The sequence below is a fragment of the Medicago truncatula genome, chromosome 7 (assembly GCF_003473485.1).
Source record: "Medicago truncatula cultivar Jemalong A17 chromosome 7, MtrunA17r5.0-ANR, whole genome shotgun sequence".
Taxonomy (NCBI): domain Eukaryota; kingdom Viridiplantae; phylum Streptophyta; class Magnoliopsida; order Fabales; family Fabaceae; genus Medicago; species Medicago truncatula.
The window spans coordinates 39060181-39082777 of NC_053048.1; the positions used below are offsets into that span (position 1 = coordinate 39060181).

General features: G+C 31.2%; 2 protein-coding genes across 3 annotated transcripts; both read left to right on the plus strand.

Moving 5' to 3' along the window:
- Positions 1-8364: 8364 nt before the first annotated feature.
- LOC11427061 (zerumbone synthase) lies at positions 8365-12320 on the plus strand. Its single transcript, XM_003624438.4, has 4 exons — positions 8365-8578; positions 8727-8807; positions 10948-11300; positions 11691-12320. The coding sequence occupies exons 1-4, from the start codon at positions 8559-8561 to the stop codon at positions 12140-12142; spliced, it is 906 nt and encodes a 301-aa protein (XP_003624486.1). The 5' UTR covers positions 8365-8558; the 3' UTR covers positions 12143-12320.
- A 7172-nt stretch (positions 12321-19492) lies between these two features.
- On the plus strand, positions 19493-22597 carry LOC11440995 (transcription factor SCREAM2). 2 transcript variants are annotated; one of them, XM_013594009.2, is made up of 4 exons: positions 19493-20751; positions 21454-21684; positions 21892-22062; positions 22261-22597. In XM_013594009.2, the coding sequence occupies exons 1-4, from the start codon at positions 19810-19812 to the stop codon at positions 22345-22347; spliced, it is 1431 nt and encodes a 476-aa protein (XP_013449463.1). In that variant the 5' UTR covers positions 19493-19809; the 3' UTR covers positions 22348-22597. The 2 variants fall into 2 exon arrangements, with proteins under 2 accessions (XP_013449463.1, XP_003624489.2); XM_003624441.3 differs by having other exon boundaries at positions 22264-22597.

Below are 22597 nucleotides of genomic sequence, written 5' to 3' on the forward strand. Positions count from 1 at the left end.
AAACCACATTTGATAAGAATGTATTTAATCATTTTTTTATTCAACAACATGTTTTGGTTTGGTTTACGATTTTTATTTTACAAATCAAATTAAATCAAACCGCAACTTAAGAAAAACATTAATTAAACATATGTCACCTAGATCAATATTCATAATAACTCGATTTTTTTTTTTATAAAACGACGTCAATCTTAAAGAAGAATCGGAGGTATTTGACTAATTTAATTTTTTAAGGAATTAAATATAATTTTTAAGGCACGAGTAGTTTTGTCATTTATATATAATTGGTCAAATACCTCTTATTGTTTTTTAAGTTTGATGTCTCTAATAAGTTGGTCATTTAATCTTTTTTTGTTATAAATTAGCTTTTTAAGTTTTTCTTTGTTAAAAGTGGGTTCTTTAAGCTATAATACATTGTTACCCATTTTTACGGTCAACTTCATTTTTTTTATAAAACAACCAACTTCGTTAAAAAAAAATTTATGAACAACTTAATATTTAGGTGGTAGGTTCGAAGATATTTATGACATTTAATATGATTACTTATGCACATTTTTTTTTCTTATTTTTGTATTTAAATCTAGTTTTACACATAAATATTCCATCAACTGTATTATAAATCCAGTAAACAAGCAATTTTTTTTCAAATCAAGATTGAATAGTACGCATATGAACTCTAGTTTTGAGAACGGTGAATTCGGACATACCAACTTAAATTAAATCTCCACATAAACACTTTTTAATCGAATTTGATAAAAATATGATGATGATGCACATGTTTTATGACTTAAATGACCAATTTCTAACAAAAAAAAACTTAAAGGAGTAACTTGCAACGAACATATAACTTAAAGGACCGCATATGGTATTTATATCATATATTTATTTATCGTGTCCCAAAATATAATACAGTTATTTATTCATTTATGTTTTTTTTCAAAAAGTATTAATATTGTTTATTAAGTAGCGTTGATGAATTTAAATGTATATATATAATTACTTAATTTTCTTTTAGCATTTTTTATTATTTTATAAAATTTAATTAATTTTGAAAATTTATTCATAATTGTTTCAAAAAATAATCTCGCTATTTTACTGCGCTAATGTTTGAAAATTATGAACGGTTGTTTTTATGAAATTTTAATTTTGATTAATAATAAAAATATAAATGTTTTTTGCTTTCAAGTTATAATAAATCAAACTAACCATGATTATCAATTTCAATGACAGCAACAATATAACAAAACAATATAATTTGAATTCTTTTTTTTTAATAACACCAACACCGATCGTTATGATGGAAAGGGTTGTTTAAAGGTATAATTGAGATAATGAAAAAGTAAGTATAGATATCCTCATCTAATTTGTTACATTTTTCATATCGTGTTTGTTATACTTTTATTTTAATATTTGAATTTACCCTTATCTGTTTATTATATGTGTTAGTTGTTTTGAAACTTAAGGGTAATTTTGAAAGGAAAAAAATCAGCTCAAAAGAGTCAAAATATGATATTTTCTTTATATCAATAGTGTATATATATAAAGATAAATAATAATAATTTTTTGCGATTTTTCTCTCCTACGGTTTCACTCATCGCCCCTTGTGAGAGTCTGTTTTGTCGATTAGATTGATTTTCAATCTTAATCGTGTTCTTTTCTTGTTTTTTCACATGTTGATGGATGATTTAAGCCAACAACGTAATCACATGGTCTGATACTTTACCGCCGTATTGTTTTTTTCACATCGCTTGTTTTGTCAATATTGCAACATAAAACCAGTACACCATTGTGACATTAACAAGTGTAACATACACCAGTTTTTAAAAATAAACCAGAAAAGCAAGTCTCATATTTCAAAAATTAAAGTTTAGAAGAATTTGTAAATGTCACACAAACTTTAATTTTCCTCAATGAGTAGTAGACTATTCAAAAAGCTGATATTAAACATTATCGAACTATTAGAAAAGTTGAGATTAAAATTGAGTAACAAAAAAAAGATCAATTCAAAGATAATGAATTAATAAAACTCATAAGGCATTGAGTAAAGTAAAACTCGTAAAGGATGTTTTAGAACCGAATCCGACCCGTTCTCAGCCCTATCATAGTCTCATAAAAAAAAGGCTTAAATATGTATTTGATCCTTGCAATTAGGGGTCGTTTAAAAACTGGTCCCTGTATTCGCTAATCCTTGCAAACTAGTCTTGCAATCATTTAAAATTTCGTCATTTGACCAACTTAATCACTGCCACACATGAAATTCCATTTTTGCCCTTAAGAAGAGGACAAGATATTGAAGAAAGAATTGGAAACTCAGGGGTAGAATTGGAATTTCATGTGGCGTGGCAGTGATTAAGTGGGGAGAGGGACGAAATTTTCAATGATTAAACAATGCAAGGGTAAATTGCCAGGATTAGCGATTACAGGGACCAATTTTTAAACGACTCCTAATTGCAAGGATCAAATACATATTTAAGCATAAAAAAAATACAATGGAGTTTTAACACTTATGTCTTTGTCAATATGTATATTCTTCATCACAAAAACTACAACAATAACGAAAACTATAACTAATATCAATTCTAAAATCCTTAGAAAACATGACATGGTTTCATTATTGTCTTCATAATTGAAATTTGAACAAAATTAACTACAGGATACTCAAAGTATTTCATTAGATGTTGTATACCATAAGATGCAAGTGATGGTGTGATAAGAATGTCCAATTTCGTAATCAAAACATCACAAAGAGTCAAATGTGAGAAGGATCTATGTGTTAATACTATAAACTTGCTGGACATGATGGTTGGGATTAGAGAGTTATCAACAAACTCTGGTAGCGTCAAAGATGGAAGCTTCATTGGTACGACGTGGAACACAAGAAGAAAGTGATTGGCGAGCACAAATTCATTATAGTCTTTGAAGGGAAAAAGTAATGTCATTGGAGAGAGGAGCAACCAAATAGAAGAATCAATAAGGAGAGGTGCAATCAATCAGAAGAAAAAACAAGGAGAATTCAAATGCAATCAATTAGAAAAATAAATAAGGAGAAGTGCAATCAATCAGAAGAATTAACAAGGAGAAGTGCAATGCAAACATTCAGAAGAGTCAATAGAGGGAAGTGCAATCAATAAGAATCAATAGGAAGAAATGTAATGCAATTTGTAACACCCTGTTTTCCCAACTTAAAAATTTCACATATAAATCAGAGTATTTCAACATAAACGGAGTGTCACACTTCTTTTCATAAAATCATAAACGGAATAAAATAACTATTTATCCTTCAAAATTCAACGTCATAATATTTATTACTTCGCAGCGGAAATTATTCAACTTGTAAACAACTTTGGCACAAGGGCCTCAACATAAAATCTCTTAAAATTCTTCCAACAACATGTTCATGATAATTCATAAAATAATACGTAAGGAATAGAAAGCAACAACAAAATCTCATCCCATTACGTATCAGAGCACCTAAGACACACGAGAGAGAAATCTCACACGAAATCAACTATTCTTGGTTACCTGCAAGTTACCCATGGTGGGCAACATTTCCAAGCAGAAAGGGTGAGATTTCACATTCAATAATAATAAGCATATAATTCATCAAAAGCATTTAACAACTTAAACATCATCAATTAATAATAATAATTCTTCATATAGTACTTCATTAATAGCTCAATCAACTTCTAGTCCTCATTAATATCATATTCACCACATCATATACATTCATCATATAACAACATAAACAACACAACATAAATATCGTCTCATAACGACATAAACGACACATCATAAAGATCATCTTATAACAACATAAACAACGCATCATAAAGATCATCTTATAACAACATAACATGACATCATAAAAATCATCGCATAACAACATAATCATCACTTCATAAAAATCATCGCTTAACAATATCATAACAACATCATATAGCATCATAACAACATCATAATCAACATCATATACCATCATAATAGCATCATATAATCAACATCGTAAACAACATCATAACATTATAATCAATATCATAAACAACATCATAATAACATAACAACATCATAATCAACATCATATAGCTTCATAACATCGTATAATCTTCATAAGCACTTCATTAACAACACATGGGTAGAAGACAACTCAACAACTTAACGACTCATGGATGACAACTCATCAACAACGACTTTGACTCAACAATGCAACTTCAACTTCTTAATCATGCATGTGGTACCAATCCAGGGAATCAAGCCCCCAACGTATTGAGCGTAAATAGGCTCCCAGGGCATCAAGCCCTCAACTTATCTGAGCATTAATATACTCCCAGGGCATCAAGCCCCAACGTGTTGAGCAAAGGCTCCAGGGCATCAAGCCCTCAACTTAAATAAATATGCATAGACTCAACAACTTACAACCTGGACAACATCAACAACTTAAGACTCCAATACTTTGGAACGACAACTTACAACTTAGACAACATCGACAACTTAAGACTCCAATACTTTGGAACGACAACTTGCAACTTTACAACTTAGACCACCACCTGCAACTTGATCAATATTCAACAGCAACAGAAACAACACAAGCAATTCACAACATAACAATATTAATGAAAAGTATCAACAATTTAAACATCATACATTTTCCACATAAGGCGTATAAATATTTCACATAACCAACAACAACAACATAGGCAACACGTAAACATCTCAAGATATAACAACATCAAATGATAATCAACATCAACTTAAAGATCTTATATAATTCACATAATGCATATACAAATATATTACATTACTATCAACATTAAATCATATTCATCAACATATACATAAAAATCATCAATCATGAACAACATTATTTCTATATCATACAATATTCACATAATATATGTATCTCAAATTATTCAACAAATATATTCACGTCCAACCAAATTAGATCCATCACAACACATGTTAAATACTCTTAAACCCCTTAATTAAACTCCTAGTACTTATAGTTTTGAGGTTTGAAATTATTCCATAAGTTTTGGATTAACTTATAAACGGTTATGCTGTATTTTCATAAAATTTCATTAAGACCTACTTGGAGTATTTTCATCATATCTCAAGAACCAAAAATCATTTTCATGTCAAACCAAAGTCACTGGAAAACTAACTCAATTATCTACAACTTTCATGTTTACACCAAAGGCCAATTCAAAACAGAAATGTGTGAAAAAGACGCAAGAACATGAAACAAGACATGCTGTCAGAGAGCAACTCGGGAAAAACCCATTTTTTTACCCCAAAATTCGAATTTTAACTTCTCTATGCACAAATTTGATCCAAAAACTTGTCTAACCATTTCTATACATGTTAAGGCACTCAAAACCACATAAAAGATGACCCAAAATATTATTTTACAAAACTCACATTTTTCATAAAAGTTCTCAAGAATAACAAAAGTTCACTTCAAGCTCTGTGGTTAAGATTACCCAAGGTTTCAATCATATAATCAACAATTCATCACTTTTAACCCTAATTCCCAAATCCTCAAAACTAAACCTACAACATGTTAAATACAATTTTTCAGAATTAAAACACTTAGAATTATTGAAGGCTAGTCCCACCCTTACCTTGGATTGATCGACGAAGGACTCTACCGCTTTCTCTTCTCTAAAAGAACATTAAACATAAGAGGGATTATAATCTTAAGAACACTCTTAATTCCAAAGGGACAGAAGAGAGTAGAAAAAGAAGAAAGACTCGTCAACACAAGTCAAAAGAGGGAGAAGAGAAGAAAAGCACAGGAAACATCAACTGTGAATTTCGGTGTGTAGAATGCACCATGTCAGTTCTATATTTATAGAGATAGTTTACAACTAATAAGTGAGAAATTTTGGAAACAAGTAATGCACCTATTAGATCCAGTACTTAAATATCTCAATGAGTACCAAAATATATTATATTAAGTACAAAAATATATTATTCAGTGCAGAAATATATTATTGAGTATCAAAATATATTTCAAAGCATGTACTAAAATATATTAGATTGCCTACCAAAATATTTCATATTGTGTTACAAAACATTCTAGCTCTTCCCTTTTATAAAAATCTTTAACCTACTTATTTTTCTCTTATATCCAAATCTGCCTCCCAAAATCTCAATATTCTATTCTAATATATATATATATATATATATATATATATATATATATATATATATATATATATATATATATATATATAGAGGATGTATCATGTGAGAATGATAATTTTATGTGAGAATATGAGAATGAATTTCCAGCCTTTGGATTAAAACTAAACAGATGAGATTAAAAAGTTTCATTTTACAACACATAAGCCTCTCTCTACTCTCTCATTTCTTTTAATTCTTCCTAACCGCTTCATCTTCATCTGCTCACCATTTCCAACAATTAACTTCATCTGGATTGATGATAAAAAAAACAACTCTATGAATCTCATTTGATATATAAATAATTTTTTTACATCCGATGCCTATTTTAAGTGAACCTGTTTATATTTTGGAATTCAGGGTGAAATTCATTTTTCAATCAATTGCTTTCTTAGTCATCGCATCATAAAAAAGGTTGATAATGAATTCATTGTTGTGAAACAAAAAATTGTTGTGTTTTGTACGAAATCAGTTCTTTGTTTGATTATGAATTAGATCTCCACCAACTAAGAAAATAAATTAAAATGTAAAATTTGATTTAGTTTTTGTTTTGTTGACTGTTCATCTTCAACATCATTTTTCTAGCATCTGTACCCACTTCTTCATCGCCGTCAGAATCCGACCACCGTGGAAACGTGTCGTGACCAACTGGCAGCTTGTTCAGTCATGATTTTTGTTTTCTTTCCCAACATGTTTTTTGATTGGTTTCTTTCTATGGATTTTCCGACATCGGACATGTGCATGAAAGTGGCGACGACGGGTTCCGATCGTGAATCGGTGGTGAAGGCGGGTTTCCGACCGAGAATCGGTGGCGACGGCGGCGTTGAGCTAGGGAGGGTTGGGTTCGCTAAGGAGGGGAAGGAGAAACAACAGCCTTGAAGGAAGAAGAAGAGTTAAAGCACAGCACGTGATGTTGAGATTATTAGGAGAAATATTAGAATAAGAAGAGAAACATGTGTTGTTGTATGAGTCCTTTTAATCTCAACCATCTATTTAATATCCAAGGGCCTGTAATTATTCTCACCATTCTCACATACAAAAGTCATTCTCATGTGATATGTCCTCTCTCTCTCTCTATATATATATATATATATATATATATATATATATATATATAATATTTCTATAACAAATAAAAATTATATTTCTATAACAAATATATTTCTATAACATATATATATTTCTACACAGATAACATATATTTCTACACAAAATAACATATATTTCTAAAACAAATAACATAATATTTCTTCACCAAATAACATATATTTCTATAACAAATAACATAATATTTCTTCACCAAATAACATATATTTCTACAACAAATAACATAATATTTCTACAACAAATAACATAATATTTCTTCACCAAATAACATATATTTCTACAACAAATAACATAATATTTTCTACATATATTTCCACTTATTCCACTAAACTCTTCTAGTTTCCAAAACAGCCCCCACAACTTAATTTTATTTTATTTTCAAATCTTATTATATTAAATAATAAAATAAGCCTCTTAATAAATCAACAACACCTCACAAAAATCATATAAATCACATAAGTCATAAAAATAGACTCTAAACTCAATAAAATAATTAAATATTAAAATAGGGCATTACACAATCAATCAGAATAATCAATAAAAATAAGTGCAATGCAACCAATTAGAAGAATCAACGAGAGAAGTGAAATCATGCAAAGAGAGAACAAATGTTTCAAACCATGAAAAAGCAACCAAGTTGATCATGTCACCTTCATAAACCAAACTAGATGAGAGTCAAAATTGAGAAGTGTCTATGTGTTAATACTATAAACTTGCTGGACATGATGGTTAGGATTTTCAAAAATTCTAAAAACATTATAATCAATTAGCGAAAAATAAACCGGGATTAATGCATAATGTTTTGAAATATATAGCCAATTTGAGATTCACATTATAAAAGTTATGAAGAAATTTAAAATTCTCACCGGATAGACATGGTTGAAATTTCTAAATTTAACTTTGATAAAATCTCTTCCTTTTAAAAATTATCAAATGAAATTTACATCAAAATATTAAATTACTCTCTAAAATCACTACCTAAAAAAAATCTCTCATCAAACACACGTTTAAAGACAAATTTTATTTTAGGGATGGAGTGAGTACAAAATAACAAAAGTAAAAGCATAATATTGACAAGTTTCCCACTAAGAGAATAATTTTGTGTCACCTCCTATATTTGTAAGAGACAAAACTTGTACAACTCTTCTTCCTTAAATACTTACTCATCAACCCATCATTTGTTTTCTTTCAAATTTACCAGAGCTAGATCCATCAAAGGTCAACACTCTTCTTTTTTCCCTCACAATCAGATCTTGATCAATCTCACCATCATGCTCAGAACTCTAGCCAGGTTCAATATATTCTAATATTCATTATTTTTTAATTTCAAACCTCCAAACAATAATTCTACATATACTTGGTTAATATAAGTATTGTGTTCTATATAGGCTTGTCTTTAGATAAAGATTGATAAGTACTACTTTCAATCTTTTATGCAGGGAGTTGAAGCTCACCAACTTCAGCAATGGTTTGGTTAAAAAACGCAGCAGCAGATTCTATGCAACGGTTGGTGGAAGAAGGTACTAACTCTCATTAAAGCTCTTTACTATTGGTATTACTCATGCTGCTGTCTTCCCATATTATGTGCAATTATAGTAGTATCTGAATTCTTCATAAATGAATTGCACTTATTTTTTTTTTTTTATTCCCTGGTCCTGATTATGCTACTCTAAATGTACACTAAATTACTATAGGATAAAAACTAGTCTTCTAGTATTTTATTTAGTTTCTCATTTTAATCCTAACTTCTTCTAAATTGACTTGTATGAATGGTTTGTGATTTGAACACGTTGTAAAACTTTTGACACTGACAGCATATCAACATTAATTAAACTCTAATAACTCCTCTCTTGTCTTAAACATAATAAAAAAATTGGCACTTAGCTATAATTTGTTTCAGATTTATGTTAATTTAGTATATATTTTCAACACAGGTCTGCTTAGTGAGCTACCTATGTGAAGATAATTGTTAGCTGTCAAAATATATATATTTTTTAATAAAATGATGAGTAGTTAGTAAAACAAAAAATAAAATAATTAAATTATTCATGATTTGTTATACATATGTGAAGATAATAGTACCCTTTTTTTTATTTACAGTTGATATTATTAACCTTTTTAAGTGTATGTGTCTCTCACTTTAGAGGAGCCTAACTCCCGTACTTATTTGCCATTTTGCTCCTTTTTTCTTTATTTTTTTGATATATATTTTATTGCTATATATAATAATGAATCAAAAGTAATATAGGTTGAGTCTAGTCAATGCAACAAACCAATATTCAAATTCAGATAGAAAATGACATTTATATTTAATGTTTGACACGCATGGAATAAAATTATCTGAAATGAACAAAACTCATGTGAAAAAAATAAAATAAACAAAGACAATAGAAATTTTGTTGCGCTTTTTCGTGTTAACCCCCGATTCCTTTGGGAAAAGGACACCAACATGATAATTCTAGTTCTTTGAACAATTTCTTTGGTAAACTCATTACCCATTTGAATTCAATTTCATTTATATATAATTTTTTCTTAATACAGATGAAAAATTAAAAATAGGAGATTGATTAAATACCATAAAATAATGAGACTAATGAAGCACAACACATTTTTTTGTTTTAAAAAAAAACGCAAGTGTAATTTTAGACCACTGTTTAATTCAATTTTATTTCATTTTCGTTGACAATTGAATAGCAAGATACTGCAGAATATAAATATATATTATACTTTATATGATCAGAAAAAATATATAGTACTGTAGTTAGTAGTAGTACTTTAGTTTATTTAGAAACAATGGCAACGGATTTCTGTGAAACACATGGAACAAAACCCGCAAGCTTGCCTCCAATATGCATGTTGATATGCTATGGATTTAGCAAACATAAACAGCTATCACCATTTAATTGTCCACTTTTATTTTTAAATTGAACGTGTCTAATAACTCAACTAATGATTCTTTTGTCCTAGATTTCTAAACTAATCAATAATGAAGCCAAACAGAGTAAAAAAAAGTGAAATCAATTTTAGTCTATTTGTATGTAAAGAAAGTTCTTTTTGTTGTGTAGCCAAATTCAGGATCATAATCATTTTATTTTGACATTTTATTTGATTTTGTTACAATTTTCTGCTATCTCTATCTCTTCAAGATAATAATAATTTATGTGTCTCAGAGTCCATACTTTCAATACTACGTCCATCCATTCATTTTTATAAGCATCTCTTCTCGAGAAATCGAATCTGAGACCTTAAAAAAAAACACACTTCATAAATCGATAAAAATAAAAAAAGATGTCAATTTCTATATTCTAAATCAATCTTTGAACTTGAAAGTAACACAAATCTAAAGGTTCCTTTTTTCTTCCTTTTACTTTTCAAAGCCATTTAAGGAATATACAATCTTACAAAAAAATCTTGTTGGATAATTCTTCGGTCCACAACATCATCCTCCAACTTGTTGAAAAAGAAATGATGCTTTTGATTTAGACATTTGAAATAAAGCTGAAATAATTTACATTTAGATAAGAAGCCATCATCAATCATCATTTATTTATTAGTGCTTAAATATTCACATTTCAAACCAAGCAACTACTTTTTTCTTTCCTTACACCCATGATGATTCTCATTCATTCAATTCAATTCATTTTTGGTTCCAAAAAACAGGTTAGAAGGAAAAATTGCAATCATAACTGGATCAGCAAGTGGACTTGGTAAAGCAACAGCCCATGAATTTGTCCAACATGGGGCCCAAGTAATCATCGCCGACAACGACACTCAACTTGGGCCAAAAGTTGCAAAAGAATTGGGCCATTCAGCCCAGTATGTGGAATGTGATGTCACTGTTGAGGCCCAAGTAGAAGAAGCAGTGAACTTTGCCATAACAAACTATGGTAAACTAGACATCATGTACAACAATGCTGGCATAACAGGACCAGTAATCCCACCAAGCATAACAGAATTGGACCTTGATGAATTTGAGAAGGTCATGAGAATCAATGTAACAGGAGTTATTGCAGGTATATATTATCTTAAGAGAAAATACCAAAAAGAAAATAGAAAACAGAAACATAAGAAAAAAATATGGGAGGACAAAACCCAAATTCATGTTAAATAAATTTAAGATCACCTTTAACCTATGAAGCACAAATACGAACATGGACACTGACACGCCGACACCGCTAATAATTTGAGAAAATCACATAATTCAGTGTAATTGTATGTGTCAGTGTCGTGTCGGTGTTGGACACGACACATGTCCGACACCGAGACACAGCTAATCCGAGGAGTGTTCATGCTTCATAACCTTTAACTTAAAGTTGTAATGTTTTGCCTGAGAAAATTTCATATATTTCGTAAGTTTAGATCTTTGTGATTTAGATGTAACCACAGTAAACTCATCATTGTAGGTATAAAACATGCGGCTCGAGTGATGATACCAAAGGGCTATGGGTCCATAATATGTACATCAAGCATAAGTGGGCTATTTGGTGGGCTTGGGCCTCATCCTTACACAATATCAAAGTCTACAATACCTGGGGTGGTGAAATCTGTGGCTAGTGAACTATGTGGAGCTGGGATTAGAGTCAATTGCATATCACCAACTGCAATTCCTACACCAATGTCATTGTATCAAATTGGAAAGTTTATTCCTGGTGTGACCTATGAACAGATAGGGGAAATTGTTAGTGGACTTAGTGCTCTCAAAGGTGCCAAATGTGAGGACATTGATGTTGCTAGAGCTGCATTGTACTTGGCATCAGATGATGCTAAGTTTATCTCAGGTCAGAATCTCATAGTTGATGGAGGGTTCACTTCCATAAAAAATTTCGCGTTTCCTTCTCCGGATCAAATCGGCTAGCTAGGGTTTAAATTGCGGTTGCGGAAAATTATGAATAAATGTGATTCATGTAGTGGTAATTGCAATGTGATCATGAAAACCTCAGCAATCCTTGTATAATTGTATTATGGTTTGTTTTTAAATTTGTGGGCCGTTCAATTTTTATTTATTTATAAACTTAAGAAACCTTTTTTTTTTCCTTTCTATCTTTCAACCAAAGACAACTACACTATACAAAAGATGATTGAGATGGAAGTGAATTTGGTACACTAAGTGGTCACTATAATCAATAATTCTCATAGTAATTGATAAAGATTTAATGGTTGATATAATTTTTTTTCAAGTAGTCTAGTGGCTAGAATTCACATTTTTTAAGGTGAATAACTGGGGTGTCTGAGATTCGAACTCCGACCCCTGCATATAACAATGCATGTCCCTGCCAACCAAGCTATATTCACAAAAACTAATGGTTGAGATTTCAAATAGTTAACTTGTTGAAATCACAATTCACAATGTGAGTCATCTAACCTATATTTAATGGATTAGATCGGATCACTGCAGTGATCAAATTTGTACCTCAATTTAGTTATAGCTAAATCTGTGTACCTATTTTGAGTTTCAATGTAGTCCTTATAAAGGACAACATATGTGTCATCTGATCAAATTCTTGTGGTATATACTAACTAAGGGCCAAATGAGATAGGGATAAGAGTCCTTAACATATCTGCTCTACTCTAGGCAAAGGGATGGTTGACAAGATAAAAGGATGGAGCCTACATATATGAGAATTATTTATTATGAATACTTCTGTTTTCATATTTATTATGAGAATGGGAACAGCCGTACAAGTACAAGTGGTGCCACCACTCAAAGGTTAACCTCCAAATTTTATTCACATCACGAGTTTTGCAACTCAAGTATTAATGAATTTACCCAACTAGAAGTATTGTAGTAAGAGGAGAATGCGAAATTTGCAACTTGCTTCCATACGATATTCATATCTTACATTAATATATAGTTCGGCACTTCGGCTGGAGGGAGGAAATTAGCTACTCAAAGTTCAAGATGGACAGCTTGTATTTATTTTGTGCATATTTTAAAATTGAAATGTAATTGATTTTATTTAAGAAATACAATTTTCAAATGTTTTGCCCCTAAAATTTAAGAAATTATATTTTTAATAAATAAAAACCAAAAACATTCAAAAATCACCATCAAGAAGTTTAATCTATCAGAAGAGATCAATGTCCCACAACACGGAGATCATGCAAAGATCGAATCCCAACTGAAAACGGTTTTTATATTTAGTATATGAGAATATCTTAAATATGATAATATCAAGTGGAGGGAAGCTATAATGAAAAGAAAAAATTCAAAAAAGTGAAAGATCATATAGAAGGACATCACTTTTTTTGATGAAGTTATGAGTTTTATTTAACTTTTTGTAAGAACTACTTGGTAAATGTGTGCAATTTGTATATAAAAGAAATGTGTGCGCTATGGTTTGGGATCCAGCAGCATCAATTCAAAGACAACGGTAAAAACAGGGAACATGTATGCATAATGTAGAGGGTGAGCTGTGAAGACAATGGCCTCTATACATTGCTGGGCCATTCAATTGAAAATTAATAGACGTGGTCCCATAATTTCGTCTGAACTAGCTAGGGCCTCCGATCCTCAATCCTGCTACCTTATTTTGTGCTTCTGATCTCAAAAAGGTTGCAAGAAGCTCAACCTATTTTTCTTTTTATCAAATAATCTAGTGATTAGAAATTTACTCTATTAAAATAAAAAATTGGAAAATTTTAGTATAAACTTGATTCAGTATATTATATTGAAATTTTCCATCAATTGAGTTAGCTCACACAAACACCTTTATATTCTTCTAATCATAGCGATCATAAGTTAGAAATATATAGTCCATTCTATATATATTAAAAATACATGGGTGTGGACTGACTTTTTTACTTCCAATTATACTTTAATTATAAGAATGTTATTTTGTTAGTCTCATTAAAAAAGATAAGAATTTATATAATATTTTTTATATAATTGACATCATTGAAAAAGATAAGTATAATTTGTTACAGCATATCTATTATTTATACCTATAGTTTTAATCAAAATCGAAATAATTTTAATCAAAATTTCATAAAAATATTGTTAGTAGTTTATACACACTAGCGCAATAGAAAAAGTAGACAGACAGACACGAAGTGCTCCTCTGACGCTAATACAAATAATGTTTTTTTTTTAATTCTTTTACTTTAATATTCTTATAAATATTTTTTTGACATTTTTTTCAAAACTAAATATTTAAATATTTTTGTTTTGGTCCTCTCATTTTTTGTTTTGGTAGAAAGTGAATCATTGAGGAATCTCATAAAAGTGACACATAACTATTGACTTATGGCCTCTTCCTTAAAAAAAAAAGACTTATGGCTTCTATACATTGCTGGGCCATATATAACTTTTTTTAAAAATAAAATTTTATAATGAGTTAAACATTTATATTTTCACTTTAAAACATCTTATTTTATATTATTATTTAATTATGTGTTATTTTTTCCGACAGGATAATGTCACCCTTTACAAAAAAAAGTTATAGACGTAACTTTTTTTTGATGTTGCCGAAATTTGAACCCCAGACCTTGCGTATATTATGCATCGTTCCTGTTGACTGAGTTAAGTTTACGATGATTTATGGGCGCAATTTAAATATAGACATAAAATAACAATATTTTTTGCTTGACAATAATAGTATTTTGAAGATCGTGTTTAAATAGCGTCTAAAAATATAGTTTTTTTTTCTCCTTCTTCTTTTAAATATACTAATTTTTTCTTTTATCCCCTCTATTTTTTTAATCCTTACAAATAATAAATTTTTTACTTATGATGTTTGATGTTTTGTTTTAGTCCTTGCACAATTCATTGATATTAAAATTGGTTCCTGTATTATTTAGAACAGTCTTTACAATGAGGGATCAAAATAATATATTATACATATTATATAAACCAATTTTAATATGAATAAATTTTGCAAAGACTAAAATAAATTACAAGGATCAAAAGTAAAAAATTATATATTTGAAGGGGTTGAATACATTATTATATAGACTAAAAAAAAGAAGATATACTTGCAGAGATCAAACACACATTTTAAGTCATTAACTTTTCACTTTTAATTTCTTATTTTGTTTCGTAGACACATAATTGTAACATCTGTTTTTGTTTTTAGATTTTGTTGATTGTCTTGAGATGGAAAATCCTAAGATAGTGGCAAAACCCAATGCAAATTGCTTGTTCATTTTTCAAACATGGTCTTTCACCTATAAATTTTCAATGTATTTGAAAGTTTGATGAAGCTACTTGATTAGTTTGTAGAGATAAAGGAGGGACAAGTGGAAGGAAGGTGTAGAACAAGCGTTGAACAAGCTAGAGGGAATTGAAAAGTAGTGTCGAGAGTTCCAAGTTTGATTAGAGATCAGTGTCATAAAAGTTGGGGAAAAGGGGTCACGAGAAGCTTGGGTTTGTTTTGGAAAATTTATTCCAAAAGACTTGGCAATGAATCTTGCATGGTTCAAATGACAACTTGGGGAGTTCATTTGTTGGGGCAATAGTTGCACTCACTTCAAGTTGAACATAAATATATGATGATGTGTGTGTTTGTGGAATAGTATACGACCTCATGTTTAAATTTGAATGTATTATTTTATCTTGGATGTTGTTAGAATTGTTTTTTCTTTCACCAGCTGGATGAATTTAATTAGAGAGGGGTGATTTAATGTCAATTTTTTTACCCTAAACCATCCCTCTTAATCGTTTTTCATTACCTTTTATTTAAATAAGTGATTTTTAAATATATTTAGGTTTTTCTTTTGTGATTTCTTCGTCTTAGTGCAACGTTGTTTTGTTCGTCGTCTTTGTGCAATGTTGTTAGTCTTTCTCATCTTGTTCATGTGTTTGTTTGATTCATATTGTCATATCAGCTTCGATCAAGTGCATATCCAATCAATGATTTTAACGTCATCAACGTTGCCGATTCAGAGGCATTACTATTTCGGAGACTTGAATATAGTCATATTTGGAGGCTTATGTAGTTTGTCGTTTTATGCTATTAACATGAATGTTATTGTATCGATGTACTCTATCAATTTGAATGAATGAATATCATTTATTTTTCCTAAGAAAAGATTAGACTCCAGTAACAAAAAAATACATTTTGACAAACTAATGTTTGATTTTCAATTAAGTGAGTTGCACACATTTAGTGTCAGAAATACATTAAATACGAACCTTTAATATAGAAAACCTATACGAAATATGAACCATTGAAGACCCAATAACAAACCTAAAACTGCTCCAACGTGTACATCAGTGTGCCACCCCGTCTTAGCTAACGCAAAGGTGCCATCATCATCTCTTATACAAATTTCTAATCCAATCTTATTCTCATGATCAAGGAAAGATGCGTCAATGTTGCCATCCATTTTAGTAGATCGAACACCGTTGGTGTTCATATCAATTCTTTATTTTTGAAATATTGTTTTTTGTAGAGATTATTTTGAAATATTGTTAAAACTGAAAACTAACGATCATATATGCCGGCGCGGGTACATTTTCTGGCGCGTCGCTTTCTGGTCCCAACTAAATTCATCCTAATAATCTCTGTATTATAGTATGTCTATCCTTCCTCATGGATGAATGAATTATGATATTATTATATATAGTTACATGCATGTCAGAGGTCATTCAAAAATCGAAAAGTAAACTAGTAGTAATCAAAAGAAATTATAAGGAGGTGTAAAAACCTGTGATTTCATTAAAATCTGGCTGCTAGGTGCCACCTAACCAAATCTTTCAAAACCTTCAATTTCTTATCAACAACAGTTACCAGATAATTGACTCATGGAAAACTACAATACAACTTGTCCAATAATTTGATTTTATTTTTTTTAAGAAGCAAATCAACTATATTAAAGATAATCTAATAAATAAGCATAAGACATGTTTTTTGGTAAATAAAAAGCACCAGGTCCATTTCTTGTTAACTTGAAACTACATAGTGGCTAGGACCACTAAAAACAATAATAACATTCAGCACCTATGATAATACATAATGCCCAAATTAAAGACATATATCTTGAGTTCACTGAAGTCCACTTTATTTCTCCTTCCTTTGCTGTTACATTTACAGCCTCAGGATCCTCCAATACCTTCCAAACACATCTCCCATCAAATTGCTACCCCTCTGCTTCATGTGTTTGATTTTGATCAGAGTTCACATTTGGATTTTCCTAGTTAATACACTTCAATTTGTAAGATGTACAATAGAAGTTAAAAAAAAATAATTACAATTTAATTAAAAGAAAGTACAAAGAAGGGATATTGCACTTGAGGTTTGTCTAAATGACAAACCTATTCTCTCTGAACAACACACACCCCCTCTCTATTTTGTAAAATAGAGGTGTGTCACTTAAATAAAAATTATGCCATTAAGTGTAAACTTTCTCAACAAACAAAAGCAGTGTGGTGTTAATTAATTTAAAGAATGTGCTATCAAAGTACATTGAGAGAGATGAGTCCAATGTAGTCCCATCTGAAATATCTAAAACATAATGAACGTGTTAACTAATTTTATTGCCTTTAATAGTAAATCATTGATTTGGTCATTGGATTTGTTAAGGTAGGTTTATTTAGGAGTGATCATTAAACATCTTTTATTCTCTCTACATCAATCCCTCGTTTACCTATCAATATATCATATCTATCACTTATTTCTCTTTTATCCTATGAAAATCATACATTTAATACGATACAAATACGATACGACACCGATACGACGATACATAAAATGACCTATTAGTTAGTTTTATAGAATTATTATAAGTGGTGAATGTAATCCTTACCAAATAAGAATATGAAAAAATGTAGTTTTTAGAGTAACTTAGTCTTATTAGTTAGTTTTCTAGAATTGTTATAAGTGGAGAATGTAATCCTAACCAAATAACTGGAGAATGTAATTCTAACCAAAAATGAATAGGAAGAAAATAGTTTTTAGAGTAACTTAGTCTTAACCTCTATCCTTTTTATATCTTAACAATTTGGATGTATCTATCATTTTTATGAATTTTTTAGTCTGGTAGCTCAAACCCAAAATATTTAACATTCTACTAGAGTATTTAATGAATGTTCTGGTGAGCTTAACTCAGTCAGTAGGGATAATGTATATATATGCAATGTTCAGGGATCAAATCCCGACCACCACAAAAAAAAGAGCATTTAATTAACCCGCAATAGAAGACAAGAAACATGTCTTTTAAGCATATTGTGGAGTCTTACTTAACTTTGAGTCCATCCGAAATCTTCATGACTCACATTTAATCATCGATCTTGAGAAAGAATCAACTTTTCTTCGCTCAAGTGTCTTTGTTCACGTGAGCTTAACTCAGTTGATAAGGACATTACATAATATATGCAAGGTTCAGGGTTCGAACCCTGACCACCACAAAAAAAAAAAAAAAAATTAACCTTCCATTGGCTGGGGTGCTTCTCAACCTAATCTTAACTGCTTTATCTGTCATTGTCGACGAACATGATAATTTTTTTAAATTGTGTTAATCAATTTGATAATTTTGTATCAAAAATAACATTTTTTAAAAATTGCCGTCATTTCTTTACTAGATCACTTTTTACCCTAATTTTTCCACCTTCAACCCATCAAAAAGTTTTTTTGTGTGAACCTTATAGTTCATAGAGAAAAGAGATCCTAGTAATTTAGAGTTTAATCGAAAGATAATTAAGTATGACCTATACCAATTCTTTCAAGTAATTCATTTTTTTTAAGAAAATTCATTATTTGATATAATTCATTCGAGAAATGATATTTGAACAAACTATATTGTGACAACTTTTAGACGTATAGCACTTGCGTGACATTGTGGTTGGTGGCATTGGCCAACCACAATGTCACAATTGTACAAAAAAACCTTATGAAAAAGAGAGAAGAAAGCCACTTCTGACATTGTAGTTGACCAATGTCACCAACCACAATTTGACCCAACTGCTATCTTTTTAGACAATTTTCCCTCTCATACTCATATGATGTATTTATCTTATGTGTTCATTTCTCTCTCTCTCTATTGTTTTTGACCAATAAGAAGAGAGAAAAACAATGTTGTCACAAAAGTTGTCGTCAAATAGTTGTTCAAATATCATTACTGAATTCATTAACCACCCGAGTCTAATTAACTAGTTATTTAAAGAGAAATGTTAACTAGTTCACCATGACACTTTTTAAGCATCGAAAGTGATAACATTTTATGAAAGTTTGTGTATTTATTGTATCGGAAGCATTCATTTAGTTGTTTAAAAAGCTCTCTCCAAAGACGTTTTTAATTGGTTTGAATGAGAGGAGTTGTATAAATTGCTCAAGGTAATTTAGCAAGAAAGAGAAGAGAAGCAGCAAGGTGCACATGCAGATTGCAGAGCCAAGAGACACTACACTTGGATAAACCTCACTCACTCAACCAGCCATTCCCTCTTCATTCACCCACACACAAGATAAACAACAACACAAACACAACGTTCCCTTTTTCTCTCTATCATCATTCTTCACACAAATCATCTTCTTCTAACAACAAAACAAAAAAACCTCTTCACACTTTTCTCTTTTTTGTCTCTCTGTCATGGAGAGATACACGCTACCGTTACCATCACAACAAGTTCACAACACTCTCACTATACCTTGGACTGAACCTCAACAACAAGAATCACCTTCTTCATGGTCCACACCTAACTCCGAACCTAAACACAACCACGAACAAGACATTGCAATAGCTATTGCCATGGCTGGTTCTTCTCTCCCTTTCTTCAAACCCGAACCACAACCCGAACCTGATAACAACTTCTACAACAACAACAACGTTGTTAATGTTAATAATGTTATTCCCTTACCAGACAATTTTCTCATGCACCAAAACACAAACACCATAGATTCAATTTCAAATCCACACTCTTTCTTTCACAACAATAACAACTACTTCTTCAACAACAATAATACCAATAACCCATTTGAAATGGGCTTTGAAAATGGATTCTTTATGGGTAACAACAACACTTCAACTTCCCCTGTTTTCATGGGTGGGTCCCTTTCAGCTTCTGAGTTTCCTCCGAGTCTTGAACTCGATGCTGCTCCAGTACCACCTTTTAGTGCTTCGTTTTCTATGCCTCTTGAGCTAGCTCAACCTCAACCGCAACAACATCATCATCAACAGCAACAGCAACAACCAACGACGCTGTTTCAGAAGCGTCGTGGGGCGTTGGAGATTCCGAGGTTGGAGACTGTGGGGAACAAGAAGAAGAGGAAGGTGGAGAAGAGCTGGGAAGAAGAAGGAAGTGGTGGTGGTGGTGGTGATGATGTGGATGATTTTTCTGAGTTGAATTATGATTCTGATGAGAATGGGAATGATTTGAATAATTCAAATGGGACTGTTGTTACTGGTGGAGATCAGAAGGGAAAGAAGAAGAAGGGGCTTCCAGCGAAGAATTTGATGGCTGAGAGGCGCAGGAGGAAGAAACTCAATGATAGATTGTACATGCTTAGGTCTGTTGTGCCTAAGATTAGCAAGGTATGGAAGAAATTTATTTACAAAATATTGTGAAATTGGATCCTTTTAGAAAAAATGTTTGAAGCATATTTCTTTATTAACTTCTATTAAGGTTTTAAATTGCGGTCGCAGTAATGGATTGTGATTCTTGATGTTGCAAAAAATTGTTGTTAAATGCGGCTGATGTAGCCTTAATCGCGGTCACATAAAAATAAAAATCTATCTTGATATCTTAGACAGAATTCTGGTCTCCTATAATTAGAAATGTCTCCTATTATTAGAAATGCCATTGAATAAATTATAAAATTAGTTTTTTTTATTTAAAAAACATAACATTTTTGTGGTAGTCTTTGATTTGAATAATAGAAATAATGAAGGGATATCAAACTAGTTTTTTGAATATGTATTTTGTTGGTCGAATTAGTCCTTGAAATTATTGTATGAAGACTAATTTGATTTGATCGACAAAATACACATTGGAGGCTGGAGGCTTTTGTTAGTAATTTCAATTTTCGGTTACTCAAGAACTACTTTAACTGACCTTAAAATTTGTGAGGGCTAATTTGACTATTTACTTGGTGGCATCTTGTTGCTTTTGTTTGGGGAATCTAGAGTTTGGGAATCTTGTTGGTTATGTTAATGGCAGTGTTGCATTTGCTCTGTGTTAATTAACAACTTGGAGAATAGAACATGCTAATGTTAGGTATTTTCATTTGTTTATAGATGGATAGGGCTTCAATACTCGGAGATGCAGTTGACTACTTGAAGGAGCTGCTGCAGCGGATTAATAATCTTCATAATGAACTGGAATCAACTCCACCTGGCTCATTGCTGCAACCTTCTGCAAGTGCAAGCTTTCACCCGTTGACACCCACTCCACCGACTCTTCCCTGTCGAGTCAAAGAGGATCTATATCCTGGTGACTTGCTAAGCCCCAAAAACCAATCTCCCAAGGTAATTTTTGTTTGCCTTAATGCAAAGTTGTTGTAAGATACTGTCAGAATCGTAGTTTGTTGCTTGCGCACCATGCAAATAATTGTCACAAACTCCTTCATCTATACCAGTAACATGGCAAATAACTTAACAAGTGTACATTGATGCAAATTATTTGGATGGTAATTGAGGAAATTGTTTAAGCTTTCTTGTTTCTGGAATTTACAGGTGGAAGTTAGAGTAAGGGAAGGGAGAGCGGTCAACATTCATATGTTTTGTACTCGCAGACCAGGACTTTTGCTGTCTACCATGAGGGCTTTGGATAACCTTGGATTGGATGTTCAACAGGCTGTTATCAGTTGTTTCAATGGCTTTGCATTAGATGTGTTCAGAGCCGAGGTAGTAGTTCTTTCTCCGGTTCCAAGCTTCACTCAAATATATCCATCATAAACCTTTCTTACATTTTACTGTGATGCTTGCAATTGATGTTTATACGCCTCTTTTAGGTTGATTTTTGTGAAGTATTTTGAGTTCACTAATTATTGGATTTCTACCATTTGAAGTTTTGGTGTTGATTTAGTCTTTTTTGTTTCTTAGCAGCAATGCAGAGAAGGCCAGGACGTCCTCCCCGAGCAAATTAAAGCCGTGCTTTTGGATTCAGCTGGCTACCATGGTTTGAATTGAATGAAGCTCCAGATAAAATGCTACCCTTATAGAGGTACTAACCGTAGCTGCTGTAGCTTGCTGTTTGTAGATGCATTGCTTCTTGTTCCTGTTAGTAAAGGTCTGTGTCTCCAGGTCAAGATCAGATAGAATAGCTTAATCCGTAGGGTGGAGGAGATAGGTCTTATACTTTTCTCAATTGTGCTTATGACAAGAGCAAACTTGTGTTGTTGAATTTATGATTAAGTGGTGGAATTAATTGTTTTATTTA

Bases quoted from the DNA above. Each gene is read 5' to 3' on its own strand.
- LOC11427061 (XM_003624438.4), top strand. From the start codon at position 8,559: ATGCTCAGAACTCTAGCCAG. The intron at 8,579-8,726 runs GTTCAATATATT...TCTTTTATGCAG, and splicing joins ATGCTCAGAACTCTAGCCAG to GGAGTTGAAGCTCACCAACT. The intron at 8,808-10,947 runs GTACTAACTCTC...TCCAAAAAACAG, and splicing joins GCAACGGTTGGTGGAAGAAG to GTTAGAAGGAAAAATTGCAA.
- LOC11440995 (XM_013594009.2), top strand. From the start codon at position 19,810: ATGGAGAGATACACGCTACCGTTACCATCACAACAAGTTCACAACACT. The intron at 21,685-21,891 runs GTAATTTTTGTT...TGGAATTTACAG, and splicing joins CCAAAAACCAATCTCCCAAG to GTGGAAGTTAGAGTAAGGGA. The intron at 22,063-22,260 runs GTAGTAGTTCTT...TTTGTTTCTTAG, and splicing joins TAGATGTGTTCAGAGCCGAG to CAGCAATGCAGAGAAGGCCA.